Source organism: Pleurodeles waltl, chromosome 9 (assembly GCF_031143425.1).
Source record: "Pleurodeles waltl isolate 20211129_DDA chromosome 9, aPleWal1.hap1.20221129, whole genome shotgun sequence".
In the NCBI taxonomy this organism is placed as follows: domain Eukaryota; kingdom Metazoa; phylum Chordata; class Amphibia; order Caudata; family Salamandridae; genus Pleurodeles; species Pleurodeles waltl.
In genome coordinates this window covers 1,140,248,520-1,140,264,603 of record NC_090448.1, presented here as the reverse complement: position 1 = coordinate 1,140,264,603, position 16,084 = coordinate 1,140,248,520, and the positions used below count along the sequence as shown (strand labels likewise).

At 43.8% G+C, this 16,084-nt stretch overlaps 1 protein-coding gene across 2 annotated transcripts in view; it reads left to right on the top strand.

The window, feature by feature from the left end:
- Nucleotides 1-16,084, top strand: part of STARD9 (StAR related lipid transfer domain containing 9) — a 327,608-nt gene that overhangs the window by 195,238 nt on the left and 116,286 nt on the right. For both annotated transcript variants that reach the window (XM_069208915.1, XM_069208916.1), the window contains exons 11-15: nucleotides 2,959-3,056; nucleotides 9,207-9,389; nucleotides 11,081-11,178; nucleotides 14,369-14,446; nucleotides 15,936-16,010. In XM_069208915.1, the coding sequence (XP_069065016.1) occupies nucleotides 2,959-3,056; nucleotides 9,207-9,389; nucleotides 11,081-11,178; nucleotides 14,369-14,446; nucleotides 15,936-16,010 (532 nt within the window). The remainder of the gene's footprint in view (nucleotides 1-2,958; nucleotides 3,057-9,206; nucleotides 9,390-11,080; nucleotides 11,179-14,368; nucleotides 14,447-15,935; nucleotides 16,011-16,084) is intronic.

Genomic DNA, 16,084 nt, shown 5'->3' with positions numbered 1-16,084 from the left:
TGGCTACACATTCTGTATTTTGCACACAGAGCATGAGCCAAAGAATGTTAAAGGTATGGGAAGGGTGTTGGTATTTAGAACCATGTATTATAAGATGTAAAATGCCCCCGCCGTACATAAAAAAGGAATCAAAAGTCACCTTGGAGTTCACATAACTCCTCAGCGACATTAAATACATTGACGAGGTACTTTATCTCATATAAGTTTAAAGTTCAGATCTCCTTATTGAGAGAATTGCACTTTAACACTTTGGAAAATCAGTGCCCGACTGTGAGAGGGATATTTATGAAAAGACCATCAAGTCAGTTGGAAGCATTTAGTTTGGGTTTGTATATTCACCAAAAGTTGCACGTTCATGCTCTGATCAACATAAAGTAGGCAGGAATTCTCCTAAGCAGTGTGCACATTTTCAGAAATCAAAGCTAGTTATCTGCTGCCACCTTGTGGAAGGTTTAGCACCACAGCTTCTCCCAGCGAATGCCACTTAATGAAACATTTTGGCATTAGGGCCCTCATTACAACCCTGGTGGACGGGGGAGAAGTGGCGGTAATACCGCCAACAGGCCGGCGAAGATAAAAAAGGGAATTATGACCATGGCGGTTACCGCCATGGTCATCTGCCACTTCTCCAATCCGACCGCCAGGGCGGTGACGACTGCTGGGCTGGAGACTTCGGTCTCCTGCCCGGCAGCTGCCACCAGACCTCCGGCGGTATCATGACCCTGCATACTACCGTGGATTTCGGATGGTTTGGAACTGCCACGAAATCCATGGTGGTAGCCACTATTCCTTCCCTGGCACTAATAGGGGTCTCCCCACCTTCCTCCCCCATCTCGAGTCCTCCCCCCACTCTGCCCACCTCCCTGTCACCCCCCCAAAGGTGGCAGGACCCCCCCTCCCCACCCCTACCCCCAACATGCACAGACACACACCCTCTCCCCGCCCCCACCCCCAAAATGCACAGACACTCACCCCCTCCCCACCCCCAACATGCACAGACACACACCCCTACACACACACATACACTGCAGCAACACATATCCGCACACATACAAACAGACATGCACACAGACCAACCCTCACACATTTCCCATACACACAATACACCCCTGCATGCATACACACATTCACACACCCCCTCTACGTACTCACACGCACACCCCCATGCACGCATACAACACACAACACCCCTTCACCCCCTCCCCTAACAGACAATCAACTTACCTTGTCCGTTGATCCTCTGGGAGGGGATGGGATCCATGGGGGTTGCTCCACCGTCAGCTCCCCGTCACCAGAACACCGCCACACTGAATCATGGGATGTGATTCGGTGGGCGGTGTTCTGATGACGGGGCAGTGGAGGTGGAGCAACCTCCACTTCCCCGCCGACCGCCAGTATAGCTGCTGGCGGCTCTCCGTCCGAAAAAGGACAGAGGGCTGCCAGCAGTCATAATACACTGCGCGGAAAACCGCCTGCACTGGCGGTCTTCAGCGCGGCGGTTCCTCAGTGGTCTTTGAAAAAGACCGCTGAGGTCGAAATGAGGGCCTATATCTCTACGAGTAATTTTAGTGCGAGACAGTGCCTGGTTGTTGCAGATATGAGCCTCCGTCATCCATTACTCCAACTTCTTCTCCCTTTAGCTACTCCTGTGTCTTTTTTATGTGTAAATGACAACACCAAATGTATCCGTATTTCTTTTCCTCTCTTTCTATCCCATTACTGTTGTTTTTATTAAAGACTCCTTTTCATTACACTTGCATTTTATTTGTAAGTATAGTGGATAAACATTTACTGTTGCAACAAAAGATTCCTGCGTGCTCGAAGGAGACAATGTGAATGGCAGATTACCTACTGCAAATTCCTTCTCATTATATTGGATGGCATTGTTTGCTTTAGCACAACAAAGCATCTATTCCACTTTTCAAGATGGAAACTGGATATCTGTGATTTCACTCCTCTGTGCTTGGCATTTCAAGTGAGATTCTTATACAGAATAACTGCAAAGCCCTCCTGTCCTACACTATTCCACACTTCTGACTTCATGTTTGAGTGGATAAACTAGTGTCTGTAAGGGGAGGATAAAAGGGGTCACAGAGAGCGCAGGCGCTGAACAGCTCTGCAGGAACTTAGGAATGTGATAACAGGAAAACAAGAAGGGGGGGGGGGACTGCCACTGAACAACTGGCCATTCACACTGTTGCTGCACTGACTGTATTATGCGTTCTACTAAAGTTGGCTTTTATGCCACATGGGGTATATTTAATGCCCTAGGGCGAGTCAGGAGTTAACACGGTGATGGTGGTACCCATGCGCGGGCGCGCTTGCAGCAGGTTTTGAGATGCACTTGACCGCAGGGTGTACAAACACCACAGCAGCCCATCAGGGTGCCAGCACTCATATAATGCTCTTTAAAAACCTGTTACATGGCACTGGATCTTGGCACTTACCAATGAGGTGCACATGCACTTAACACAAGTTTTTTTTTTTACATATTGACGGAAGTTTGTTATTTATGTTTATTTGCACGCGCACCCAACCAGCAGCAGTTTACACAAGTGAGTATGTTTGCCCATTCTTAACCATTGCCTTCAAATACCCATTTGTGGCTGTGCGTATATGAGCCCTGCTAAGTGTAGTGCTTGTAAAGTTAGTGTGTGAGGTTACATGTATTTGCATGTGGTTTGCAGGATGTGTGAGATGGGGTTGGGGTGGGTTTTAAGGGGTTTTGAGCCACCTTGCATTTCTAAGTCTACAACTCCCAACAAGCACACAAATGGCTTCATTTACCTTGTGAATACCAAGGAACCTGCATTAATATCTAATTGTGGGTAAGGTTGTTCTGGGTTTTATCGGTGGAAGGCGGGTGCTGGCCAGTTTGTTGCAGACTGCGATGCTTTATAGGCGGGTCTCAGTACTGCTCTGCTCATCCATTTTTCATTTGTTCTTCTTGTGTTTCAGTGAACGAGCCTCACCCAGTTATTGCAAAGACCGGCTGATGGAAGGATCCAACATTAACAAGTCTTTAGTCACCCTTGGAATTGTCATCTCCACCCTAGGTACAATCCACTGAACATACTCCTCTTTACTGTTTTACGCAGCTTACTCTGAACTATGCATCTGTCGCGCTCTTGTTTTATGCTTGCTTTGAAGAGTCAAGTTTACCACCAAACAGCGCAGTGTTTAAGAGTAGCGAGTTAGGATGGATGGACCAGCTCATCAAAAACCACTTATGTAAAGCTTAGCAACAGCATCAAATACGCCATGACGTTCCCCTTCCAATATCCAGCAGGTCATTCGTGTCCAGGTAAGTCTGGCTAGCAGGTATCACGAGACAGTTCGCAGACAGCGCGTCAGCCTGGCCAGTGAAGGTATCCAAGGTGCTAGTACAGCCAGCAAACTTGTCCTCCAAACCCCACATTTTATTGGGTGCTAATCAAAATTAGGGCTCAGGCTTTTATGGTACTTATGTTTTTCACATTTCCATCCTTTATTTGTCCTTATTTATTTTTTGGCTATCTTATTGGAATTTATTCACATTTATTTTGTCATTTGAGGATACATGAATTTGTAAAATGCTGTATTTCCACATTTATTTAACTGATTAACATGCTCTCATACCTTGATGCATGTCACGGTTTCGCCAATTGAGCAGCCAAATATAACAAAACGCTACATCCACAGGTACATATAGGCATAATATCCAAATATATGTTAACTTATACCTGTATTGAAAGAAATCTCCTTGTGTTTTTCAACTGCTCGTGATGCCTATCAACTCATCTGTTGGGCTGGAATTCATGAAGGACAGCTTGGAGAGTCACTTACATGAAGCACAGTTTTCTGTATTTTTCCTCTTTTAAAAATAACTACAGACAAGAAACAACCTGTTTTCTGACTGTATTTATCTGTAAAAATCAGCAAAAACTGAAAAATGGGAGCCTTAATTATAATTCTGAAATGTGTGTTGTGGCGCAGTCTTCATTCCACCACTGATATGTACTGAGGCCAAAGCGACATAGTCACGTGGCAAGTGTGCCACAGAGGTGTAGACCGAAAAGGGGCAGTGCCTCTTATGTTATATATTGAGAAAAAGGATTGGTGTTAGCAGGATATACTTGGGTTCTACTCCTGGTATTAAAGGGTGTGTCTCGCATTGTATTACATGTGTTATATCACATGAGAGCGTCGCTCTATCCGCTACATTGGTCTGACCTCTAATAGGTGGAAGTGAGAATAGTAATGACATACTTTCCTTGGAGTTCTGTGTTTGGCTGGAGGTAAGAATAGTAATGATTTACTTATCTTGCAATTCAGTATGTAGGTGGAAGTAAGCATGGTATGTGTAAACTCATTTTTCCTGGTAAATACAGGTGCAGGCAAGAATAATAAATATGTACTTATCTTGTGATGCAAGGTTAGATACGCCCAGTGCTTTAAACGGAGAATTCGAAGTGTAGGTACTATGTAGAGTACCTGTTAGCTCCTAAGAAGTGCTGGTATTCTCCCATTAAATGTATTGCAGAAGTGTTGAGAAGTGCCGGTACTCTCCCTGTCAAATTAAAGAAGTGCAGATGCTCAGTACAGACAGTGCCTGCCATTAAAAGCACTGGGTACACCATAATGTCAATTTTTCAACATGTTGCCTTCTTCAAAGGGCTACTTTGTTTGATATAACTGCTGTACTTGTGCCAACTAATTCTGTTGACAACCTAGCACCCCCTACTGCTATCTACCTCCAGGCTGCCTAGTACCATCCCTTTGTCTCGCATCCCAACCATGTACGTCAGTGCAACAAAATGCCAAGGGTAGCGAAAGTGACATCGCACGCCCTTTGACCTTCACTTTCTCACACACACACGCTTACACATACATTCACACTTTCACTCAATCTCTCTCACATAAACACACTCTCACCCGCAAGCACACACACAATATACATTTAAAAGCATTTTGTTACCTATCTCAGCTCCCAGAGAAGGGTCTAATTCCAGCTAATGATACGCCATTTTTATTACAATATTAGTGACTAATGTAATATTATTCACTATTAGTGTAATAAAACATTAGGAGAAAACAGAGAGTTGAGCCCAAACCAGCATCCATGATGACGAGCTGCCACTGTGTTCCTGGCACTGATTTTGCCACTTCTGAGGTCATGGGTCGCACAGGCAGTGCCAGGAGTCGCAAGGAGCAAGCCAGGGGTCACAGCTGCGTCACCTAACTGACATCTTTGATCCCAGCCTATCACCTTCAACCACAACTGCTAATAGCTGCTTAGGTGTAAACGCAAAGAAGGCTGCTTTCCACTGCACTTTGCCCTTGACCCTTAACAAGCACACTCCTACATTCCATCTAACAAATCCCTGTTTCCCATGTAAGTTATGCAGAACCACTTGTCCGAAATGCTCAGGGGTGAGACTTTGCATACCTAGTTTCTTCCACCCCTCTCCCCTCCTCTCTCACTGTCACTTCTTCTAGGCCTTCAGCCCTGCCAAGTGTCACGCATCCCACCTTAGAATAACGCATTTCCGGTCATTTTTCCGCATGACTGAGATTGTCACGCAAGTCCTGAAGTGCGGTAAAATCTTCTTGTTCCAGTTTCTCACTTTGCTAGGTAAGCTCTGAGCAGTGTTTATTAAAGGCCACAATGTGGCGCTGGTGTACAATGGGAGGTATACCATCACGATATTAATATGGTTCCCTCGTCTTCAGCGCTTGATTTTGCTTGCAAGAAAGTGTCACTCATAGTCGTTGCAATGTCACTCATAATTATATTGAAATTATGAAAATGTCACACTTAGCAATCTGGAACCTTGGCAGCTATGGGCCTTAGGTCGGGGGGGAGTGGAATTGCCGTGTGTAATTGCACCCCATCTCTTCCTGACCGACCGGGTGATCCTGCATCCAGTTTTCCCGGCTGCGGGGCACAGTATCAACCTTTACTGCCAGAAAATTCTAGTCGATAAAATCGCTTGAGACTTCAACTCTAACTGCAGCCAAGCCTTGGAACCCAGCCTTGCCCAACCATTTTGTTTTAATCATCGTCTACCCTCCCGAACACTCCCTATACCTTTCCCTCCACCGCTGCCCCAAACAGAAACCCCTCACGTTTACCACTTGCTCCAAGCAGGTGCTAAATTTGTGCGTTAAACCCCTCATCTTAGGGAATGCCAAGCTGAACACCACACAGTAATTCTGTGCCTGCAAAGTTATTCACCATTCCGAGGGAAGCTTACTGTAATTACATATCAGTTGCGAGTTTCCATTGCACAGTAAAATCAGCTGCAGAGTAGTAATTCATTTTTTTAACGAATTTTGTACTGATTGAAATTAATTATTTGGCATTAATTCTATTGAAGGGCCACAAGAGGGCAGCATACCGGTGTAAACGGCGGCGGTAGTCAGAAAATCAATAACCGTGAATGACGATGCGTCACTTAAAATGAGATGTTCAGGGCTTAAAGTGGGCCGGGTCTTGCCGGTTCTCGGCACTGGCAGTCCTAAAAAGCAGGTGCTGAAACGGGTCCTTATCGGACTCTCCATTATTGCCCTCACCCTAAGTATGAAAACAAGAATCTTAACTGGGCAGCAGTTCCACCCTTCACTGCCTTTTATGTACCTTCAAAGAGACTCGTTATAGTTATTTCACAGTCTCATCATTTCAGTACGGATGGATTTTCAATACTATATACAACAAATCCATTGTTGTACTTGTTTATCTTAGGCGACTAACAACCATTGGCAAAGCCAATAGTCCTGGCTTGTTTTTGGTTTAATGGCAGTTTTTGTATTACATATCTCGATGCAGGGACAGATAGAAGAAGTAAAATATCATTGGGGCGGCACACCCACAGATTTTTTGGTTACCTGTTTTAGCCCCCCCCCCCCCCCCCCCCCCCATGGGATGAAAAAAGGGGGGGGGGCTCCCCCCCTTTTTTCATCCCATTTGAAGCCCTGGATATGTCTTGAGCTGATTCAAGCAGCTAATGGCAGAGCTGAACACTCTAATACTTCTTCGTGCGGAGGGACCTCTGGCGCCAAACCTGGTATTGTAGCCAGGGAAAGGAGAGCTTTAGGCCTCACTGGACTCAGCAGCACACCACAGCCAGTGAGGACCGCGTGTGATTGCTCGTCATTCCTACGCCTCTGACGTCCTTTTAGCTTGCCCGCGTCGCTTCTTAGTTTAAAAGACAAGCAATGGTGCAGCTTCTCGTGGAGCCAATTTCAGCTGCTTCACATGAGTACTCGGGTCCCACGTGATAGTTTAAAACTCCAGCTCCTCTGCCCAGTGCCTTCGAGGGACGTCTGACCCTCACACAGGACATGCAGCACCTAGAAACCCGACTGCAGTACCGTCTCCTTCCGCCGCACGTTTCTGCAGCTCTCTGGAACTCAGAACTGCTCCATCATCAGCATTGACTTCGATTCATCACACACCCTTTGATACTGGATGACACCACAGAGTGACATCACTCATCCTTTAACACTGGATGACACCACAGAGTGACATCACACATCCGTAAACCCCAAATAATACCACAGAGTGACATCACACATCCTTTAACACCAAATGATACCACAGAGTGGCATCACACATCCTTTAACACCAAATGATACCATAGAGTGCCATCACACATCCTTTGGCACCTGCTGACACCACAGTGACATCATACATGCTTTGACAGCAAATGACATTAGACAGTGCCATCACACATTTACTGACACCTGCTGACATCACACATCCTTTGACACCATATGACCCCACAGTGACATCACACATCCTATGATACTGCATAACACCACAGTGTCATTACACATCCTATGACACTGGATGACCCCACAAAGAGACATCACACATCCATTAACACCAATTAATACCACAGAGTGCCATCACACATCCTTTGGCACCTGCTGACACCACAGTGACATCATACATGCTTTGACAGCAATGACATTAGAGAGTGCCATCACACATCCATTGACACCTGCTGACACCACAGTGACATCACACATCCTATAACACTGGATGACCCCACAGAGACATCCCGCATCCTTTGACACCGTATGACCCCACAGAGACATCACACACCCTTTGACACCGTATGACCCCACAGAGTTACATCACACATCCTTTGAAACTGGGTGACACTACAGAGTGACATTACACATCCTTTAACAGCTGATGACACCCCAGAGTTGCATCACACATCCTTTGACACTCAATGATAATACAAAGTGCCAATTCACATCCTTTTGTCACCGTCGATACCACAGAGTGACATCATACATCCTCTGACACCGGATGACACCACAGAGTGCCAGCACACATCCTGGATGGCACCACAGAGTGGCATCGCATTGCACATACTTTGACACCAGATGTCACCACGGAGGCACAACACACATCGTTTGATGCCTGATGACATCACAGGGTGCCCTCACACATCCCAATTGACACCTAATGTCACCACAGATTTGGGCCCCTTATCCGAGCATTTACCCTTCAAGCGTCTCTCGTTTGTTGATGAGAGTCTCAAGAAATGTCAGGAGACGAAAGTGAAAAGGGCTGTTGCACCCGCCTCACTATAAAAGCCTACTACTGCTGCCCTGTGATTCCTCAGTCCAGGGAGTGCCAAAGTGCAAAACCTGGATAGCGGCTGCCTGGGCCTATTGTATGGTATTTTCAGTTAAGAGTCAGACCTCTGTTAATGGTGGGTCGCACCCTCACCCACTGCAGTGTTTCATACCGCTGACTCGTCCCTTTCAGTTGACTGCAGAGAACCGGATGTAAACTTAGTGAACCTTAGTGACATCTGTAGTCATAGTTCATCGATCCCTTGGGCATTCAGGCCTCTCTACTTGCGCTCGTCCCTTCCTTGGCCATGAAGTAGTAGCAATGTAGGCAAGGACAGTGGTGCAGAGGATGAGCGGGTGGCAGGTGGAGGAGCCATGCTTCTGTTACTTACAGTTGTGGTAGGTCATTTGCACTCAGACTTTATTACTATGGTAAGAGTTACTGTTTGCCTTTTACATCATTACTTTTTTCTTTGAGGTCTTCGACTTACCAGACTAGGCCCAACACATTTTATTGTCCAAAAATGACGACAATGTCTTGATTGTAGTAAAAGAAGTGAGTTCCTTAGACTGCTGGGAAGGAATGTGGTGCTGAAAATAAGAAGCTCCTCTTCATCGTCTCCCATTTGCAGCTCAAAACTCTCAGATGTTCAGCAGCACCCAGAGCATTAACAGCATCACCAGCGAAGGGGAGAGCTCCACTCACTCCGGCGGTGCTTCCAGGAGGATGTCCTACATTCCCTACCGCGACTCCATCCTGACCTGGCTGCTCAAGGACAGCCTTGGAGGCAATTCCAAGACCATCATGATTGCAAGTAAGCTGTGCCCCTTGTCGCTGCTGTGTGTGTTGCTTCCTCGTGTGTGTTTTGCTGTGAGATGAGGTATACTTGACCTATTGAGTCTCCTTATGGAAAGGGCGGCGATACATGAGCTGGTGATAAAAATATTTCTATTGATGGTAAAAAGCACTGTCCATTACAGAAGGAAGAAATACAGCCCTCAAGTAAAATATACTCTGCCTCAGTGCTGCCAGTGATAACATAACTCCCATTAAATGTTTGCTTATCTCCTAAAATGTATGGAAATATGTGTTCTGCTGCCTGTATTTCTGTTTTTCTTTACCACTGGTTGTACTTATCACTAACTCTATTTACTCCCTGTAGTATTTCCTTACTACTGGCAGTAACATATAATTCAATCACTGCCAGCCAATACCCCCAATGGACTGTTGCTCAAAGAAGTGATTTATCACGGACAGTAGCTTTTTAGGCCTCGGCTAGACAGCGCATGCACTGTCTTGAAGAGACATGTTGTTTACAATTCAGTGGCCTTCCGCCTGCCCATAGGGTTACCATTTTCTCGCTCTAACATTGCTTTTGTATCCTTATTTCCGTTTGTCCATGGCATGCATGCGTCATGCATCTTCCTCTTTTGGGCCTCATCTGAGCATGGACCAAGTACTTGTGGCCATCAACTGCTCTTGTTTTAGGAGCTACTTTTTTCTTTGTTTTTGAGCACTCCACACAAGCTCTCATCTTTTCACTCGCTCCATCTTCTCCCACCCACGCCCATTCATCCATTGATTCATCTGCAACTGTGCAGCTCTTTGAAGAGCAACATACAAAAAAGATCGGACCATAACGTGAAGTTATTTTTGTAACTGGTTCCGATGTATGATTTGAGGCACTATATAATTGCCTTTGTTTTGTAGTCAACTATTTATGGGTGTACTGCAGCAAACCTAATGCAAACAAACTAAGCACTCACTGTTAAGAATCCTATTGCATAGTATGTATGTCAAGAGCATTACTTTTTTTATTTACTCACTCATATACTGTAGCAGGCGAGCACTATATAGACAGTAACAAAAACAAACTGAATCAAAAATTGTTACTAACTATTCGTTATAAGTGATCAGGCTGTATGCTGTTTGGAGCTGTTTATCGCGTTTCATTCATTCATTCATTTAGCCATGTCCTGTGCACAGAAGCTGTCCGGGGCTCTGTCAGAAACCACCGCACAAGTGTATAAACATTCACTGCAACAATTTCTTGAAGCCAACAGCTCTATCTGGGCCGCGATAAGAGCACATTTGAAGTTTGTTTATAGTCTGCCTGAGGCCCCTCTCGTCTTGTGAGCTGCCTGCTTTAAAGTGAAAGTTTTGGTACCCTTCTTTGTAAACAAAGCAAATAGATTATATCACTCCTTAACACATGCCTAAAAGACAATAACATTGACGATGCCAATAGCTCTCCGATTGCCGAGACCTATTGACTTTGCCAGTGCTTGTTTATGTAATGAGGGCTCTGATGTTTGCCCTTGCAGTGAAATCTCTAAATTTCCCTTTATATTCGTGAGAGGTTGACATTAAATGCCTTTCATTTAGAAATACTGTATTTGCTTTCTTTTTTTCGACAGCTTTACATTGGGGAAACTTATGGAAAGAAGACTTTTTTTCTTAGTTTTACTTAACACTGACATTGAGAATTGTTTCCTGCAATTTTAGCGGTTTCCCCATCAAGTGCCAGCTACAATGAAACCATGAGCACTCTGCGTTATGCTTCAAATGCAAAAAACATCATCAACAAGCCACGGGTGAACGAGGTGAGAGACCACCGGTCATCATGATCATGTAGAATTCTATTTTTTAACCAGGGAAACAGAAATATATTTATATTTTATTCTTTGTAATCATCCAACGGAGAAAATATATATGCAAATCGGTACTTGAAAGGGACATGTTTAGGATGTCCCTTCCAAATACCGATTTGCAGTAGTACATATTAATGTTTTGCAACCGAATTACGTTTGCAAAATGTTAATTTTCTTACAGGCTACTAAAAGGTAGTGGCAACCATCTGCAAATGGAAAGGGGTATCATGAGGCCCCTTCTTTGAGAATGTTAAACAAATTATTTTTAAAGAGCAGGCAATGATCCTACGGATCATTGTGTGCGCTTGAAAAATGAAACTTAAATGTTTCATTTTCCTGTTTTTGAAACACATCCTGTGTCCCTTTAAGGAAAACAAGCTGCATTTCACCAAAAAAACAAACAAGCAAAAAAAAAAGATAACATTATTAAAAAGTAATCACAGACATGGTGGTATGCTGGCCCCCATCCCTGTGATGGCTATCATTCCTAATGGGTCGCAAACTGCAACCTACCTCATTAATATTTATGAGATAAGTCAATTTACGACCCCCTAGGAATCACAATTTAAAAAATAAAAGTGCTATACATTAGGAATTGTGATGATGTTTAAGACCGATGCAAATGGAAAACACTGATGTCGCCATACAATACCTCCTTGTTTCTCTGCGTTTCTGTCTAACAGTAAAGAGTTCAGGGTGCTTCCATGAATACTGTGAGACGCTTGCTGTCCTCTAGGCCTGCAGCCCCATTCTCTGCTCTACAACAGACACCACAAGCCGCACCACAACAACGCAACTGAAACTAAGACTACTAAACAACTTTAGAACTCTAAAACACTGCAACTCTACCACGCCACAGTGGCAGTACCCCAACTGCATGATACCCCTTCGCAACACTTTAGTTGTTAGTGTAGTAGCAACACCTCAAGTACAACACTATCACATTACAAAGCTAACATTACACAGCTACATCACGTCAAACACATCATTGTATTTTCAGTTCTGAATCTGAAAAAGAAAAACAAGCCCAATCAATCTCCTGAACTCCGGGAGATGTTTCATTTCTAGAGTTCTTCTGTGCAATGTGTAGGCAGCTCATCACTCCAGCCGAAGCCAAGCACAATTCTTCATTCCTGAAGAAAAACAATAGATCTGCCTTGATTTGGTTTCGAGTAGATTACTGTAATAGCCTCTGTGTTAGGCAATCTGGTTACTTGCTGACCAAACTGAATCAACGTGGTGGTAAGAGTTGTGGGTGAGATCGCAAATGTTAATTTGTTTCCACTATACAGTGGCCCCTATAGTGGTGGAACAGTTTTTCAGAGTGGAGGCGCTGCCATCCACGTACCATCAGTGGACTCATATAGATTGTGAAAAGTCCAAGGCCACAAAAAGAGCAAGGCTAGCTAATGGGCAACACCCATTAGGCAAGAGACTGGTGAGGATGTGGTATGTAGCTGGTGATGTTGTTTGGATCACACTGTCACAAATATCTCACTAAAGCAAGGTGTGGTAGCACACTGCCACTTATAGATGGCCTAGTTTCCATTGTAAGGCACATATTTTCAAAGGTATAGTTTTACGGATAAAACTATAAAACGCACAAACAATAATATATAGAAATCGGGTTACAGCAAATATTTGGTGATATTTATTTGATATATTTTGAAATGGTTGTACAGTTCATTTATTGGTATTTAAATTTGATTATTAGAAAAAAATGACTTCCTCCTCTCTTTAATTTCTCATTAGCAAGACTATCACAGAGTTCATTTTAGAAAATCCTCTCTCTTTTCAGTCAGAGAAAGTAAATACCAATTTCCTTGTTAAAAGAATAAGCAACAATTTGTCAGAAGACGTGGTCTGACATTTGACCTCTATCTCTGAATGCATAGCAAATGTGACACCATAAAAATAACATTCACAGGCATGTTTATTGCTCATTCACTTTCAGGAACTCCAGCATGGTTATTTTGGGGGTGCAGCTGCACCTTTGGCAGCCCTACTCACAGCACCCAAGGGTCCATCTACTCATCAGTAACAGCAGCAATACCAATTGCTATGCTGATGGCACACAAAATCTCCTTTACTGTAGACATTTTTTGCCTCAAGCACTGCTTGCATGTCCTCTTCCTACCTGAAACTAAACCCCATCAGAATAACATTTCTCTTGTTCATCAAGAGGAACAAGGGACAATTAGTCAAAACTTGGCTCAACAACCGGAACCTAGGCAGATTCAAAGTCTGATTTTCAACCCATGGCATGTACCTTTATTTCACCCTGATACCAACCTCGCCTTTGAGGAAAACATCCTCAAAAATACTAAAAGGTCTTGCTACTAACACTTCCACCCTAAGAAAGTGGAGATCTTCCTCCCATAACAGTGACTTCAGAACTGCCATTCAAGCCCTTACCGTTTCTTTCCTGGGATGGTGGCAGCGCTCTTGTTAGCGGCCTCACAAACTCTGCACTGGCCACCTCTTAAGATCATTCTACACGACACGGCAGACCTCATCAAAGGCTAAAGTAAATGGAACCATATCACCCCCATCCATCAGCTCCCATTTCCAGCCTGCTCCACCTTCAAGGCCATCTGCATCATCTACAATGCCATCACGACCGGCACCCGCACTTATCTGGCTGGTAAGGGCACCGACTCTGAGGACTCTTGGCACACAAGCATCCCGGACACAATCAGACTGGAGACTTAGAAGTGCAAGGAGGAAAAAGGTAGTCAACAGGCCTTCTCCATCTAAACGCCAAGATCTATACAGAAGTTTTGGTTTATATCAGGGACACCACTAACTTTCTTCATATTAGGAAAATGCTGAAGTCAATCCTCTCTATACAACTTCATAATGACAGTAAATAGACCTTTCGCTCCCTGGAAATCCAGAATCCCGCTTACCTTCACTCTGTGTATAACTGCCTTTGACCGTGTACAACACTCCGTGTTTCAGCTAAGTTTACTCCATATAACTACCAGACGCATACATACATTTATTTCATGTTTATTTCTTCTCCCAAACCTGACACAAACCAACCACAGAAGCACGTAACCCGGTAAAATAAAGCCTACTTTATTTATCAAGCCATGTTTGGAAAGGTTGATGGTTTACCATGTAATATCTTCTCTTTCAGGATCCAAATGTGAAACTCATCAGGGAACTACGACAAGAAATCGACAGGCTCAAAGCAATGCTCATGACCTTTGAAATGGTGCGTAGAGATTCTAACTGAAGTCACTAAAGGCAAACAATTTTATTTTCATTTACATTTTGAAAAACAAATTAATCATCCCATTTTATCCTGTCTTGAAGTTTTTTCTAGATTCACAATTGTAGTTTCCTTGTTGGTCTCTGGTTATTTTTTGTGGTTAAACATACTTATAGTTATAAAGCGATGATGGCATTCGTAGTGCAACCTTTAATATCTGCAGTAATAAATTAGTATATTGATTACTGATTCTGTAGTTCAACAGAATCAATAGGTTTGTCAAAAGGGTACCATGTAATGGAGGTTTTCAAAGTGGTACAGAGTTGCAGGGCACATTGGTTAGGCAGTCATTTGTAACGTTATGGGGGTTATTACAACTTTGGAGGAGGTGTTAATCCGTCCCAAAAGTGACGGTAAAGTGACAGATATACCATCAGCCGTATTACGAGTCCATTATATCCTATTGAACTCGTAATACGCCTGGTGGTATATCCGTCACTTTAGCGTCACTTTTGGGACGGATTAACACCTCCTCTAAAGTTGTAATAACCCCCTATGTGTGAAGTCTTCGCTGATGAAATCCTAAGCCGAGTGTCTTGCAGACCGGGTTGTGAAACAGTTAGACTATCACAGGCACCTTTTTTGATCACACTGAGTTTCTCGATCACACACGTGATACGGTGACTGGGAGCCACTTGGCCAGTGTCACAAAAACTCACTTTTTTTAATCAGCTTAATTTGAATATGAATTTAAAGGTCATCCAAACCTCTGGATCTGCGCCTTTTCCCTGAGACAGGTCTCCAGCAATTGTTGATCCAGACCTGGTCTATTAGCTAGAGTGTGAAAGAGCCTCCTGGGAGTACAGAATTCAGTGGCCGGCCTAACCACCAACACAAGGGAAGGAATTTTACAAGACCAACTTTTAGTAAACGGTATTGCTCTCTGGTGAAAAGGTGGTTTGGTAAATCAAGGAGCCGTTCATCCGAGTATCCTTTGCAAAGATGATCTATTTCCTGTATTACTTTCTCCCACCCTACAGAAGAAGGTGAGGACTCTCCACTTTCCTTTTATTTTGTTTAAATAAAATGCAGCATTCCACAATTTCCTGAAGCAAGATGACTTTCCACACATGTGGCTGGTGGAAAGATGAGCCGGGGGTTCCATGTGGAATGGTCATAGAAAGAACAGAATAGATATTAAAAACATAGAATGAAAACTCTACCCCACATATAAATCTTCCTAAATAGCTGACAACCTTTTTAAAGTCTTGCTACAGGTAGATTTAGCTGTCTGTTACCTAATGTTAATGTCACTGATCATCCGTACATGACTCTGGCGCCGCCTGTTCTCACCATGGAAACGTTGGTTACTTTACACCGCTCTTGGTGTTTAAGGACTCTGGCCTTTACAGACAGAACCCTATTTGTTGAACATAAGAAATGTATAAACAACGAAAAACTGCACTGAATTCTGTCTTCTTTCTTCAAACAGAGAAATTCGAGCCCCTCTTTCAGTGATGATCGAGATGGGAACCTATCAGACTTAGTTCTTCAGAATGAGCAGAAGGTTGGTGGATATCTGTGGGTTTCTTCATATCTAAATTGTCTGTGAAGTTCCTCAGATTTTGATTATCAATAAAA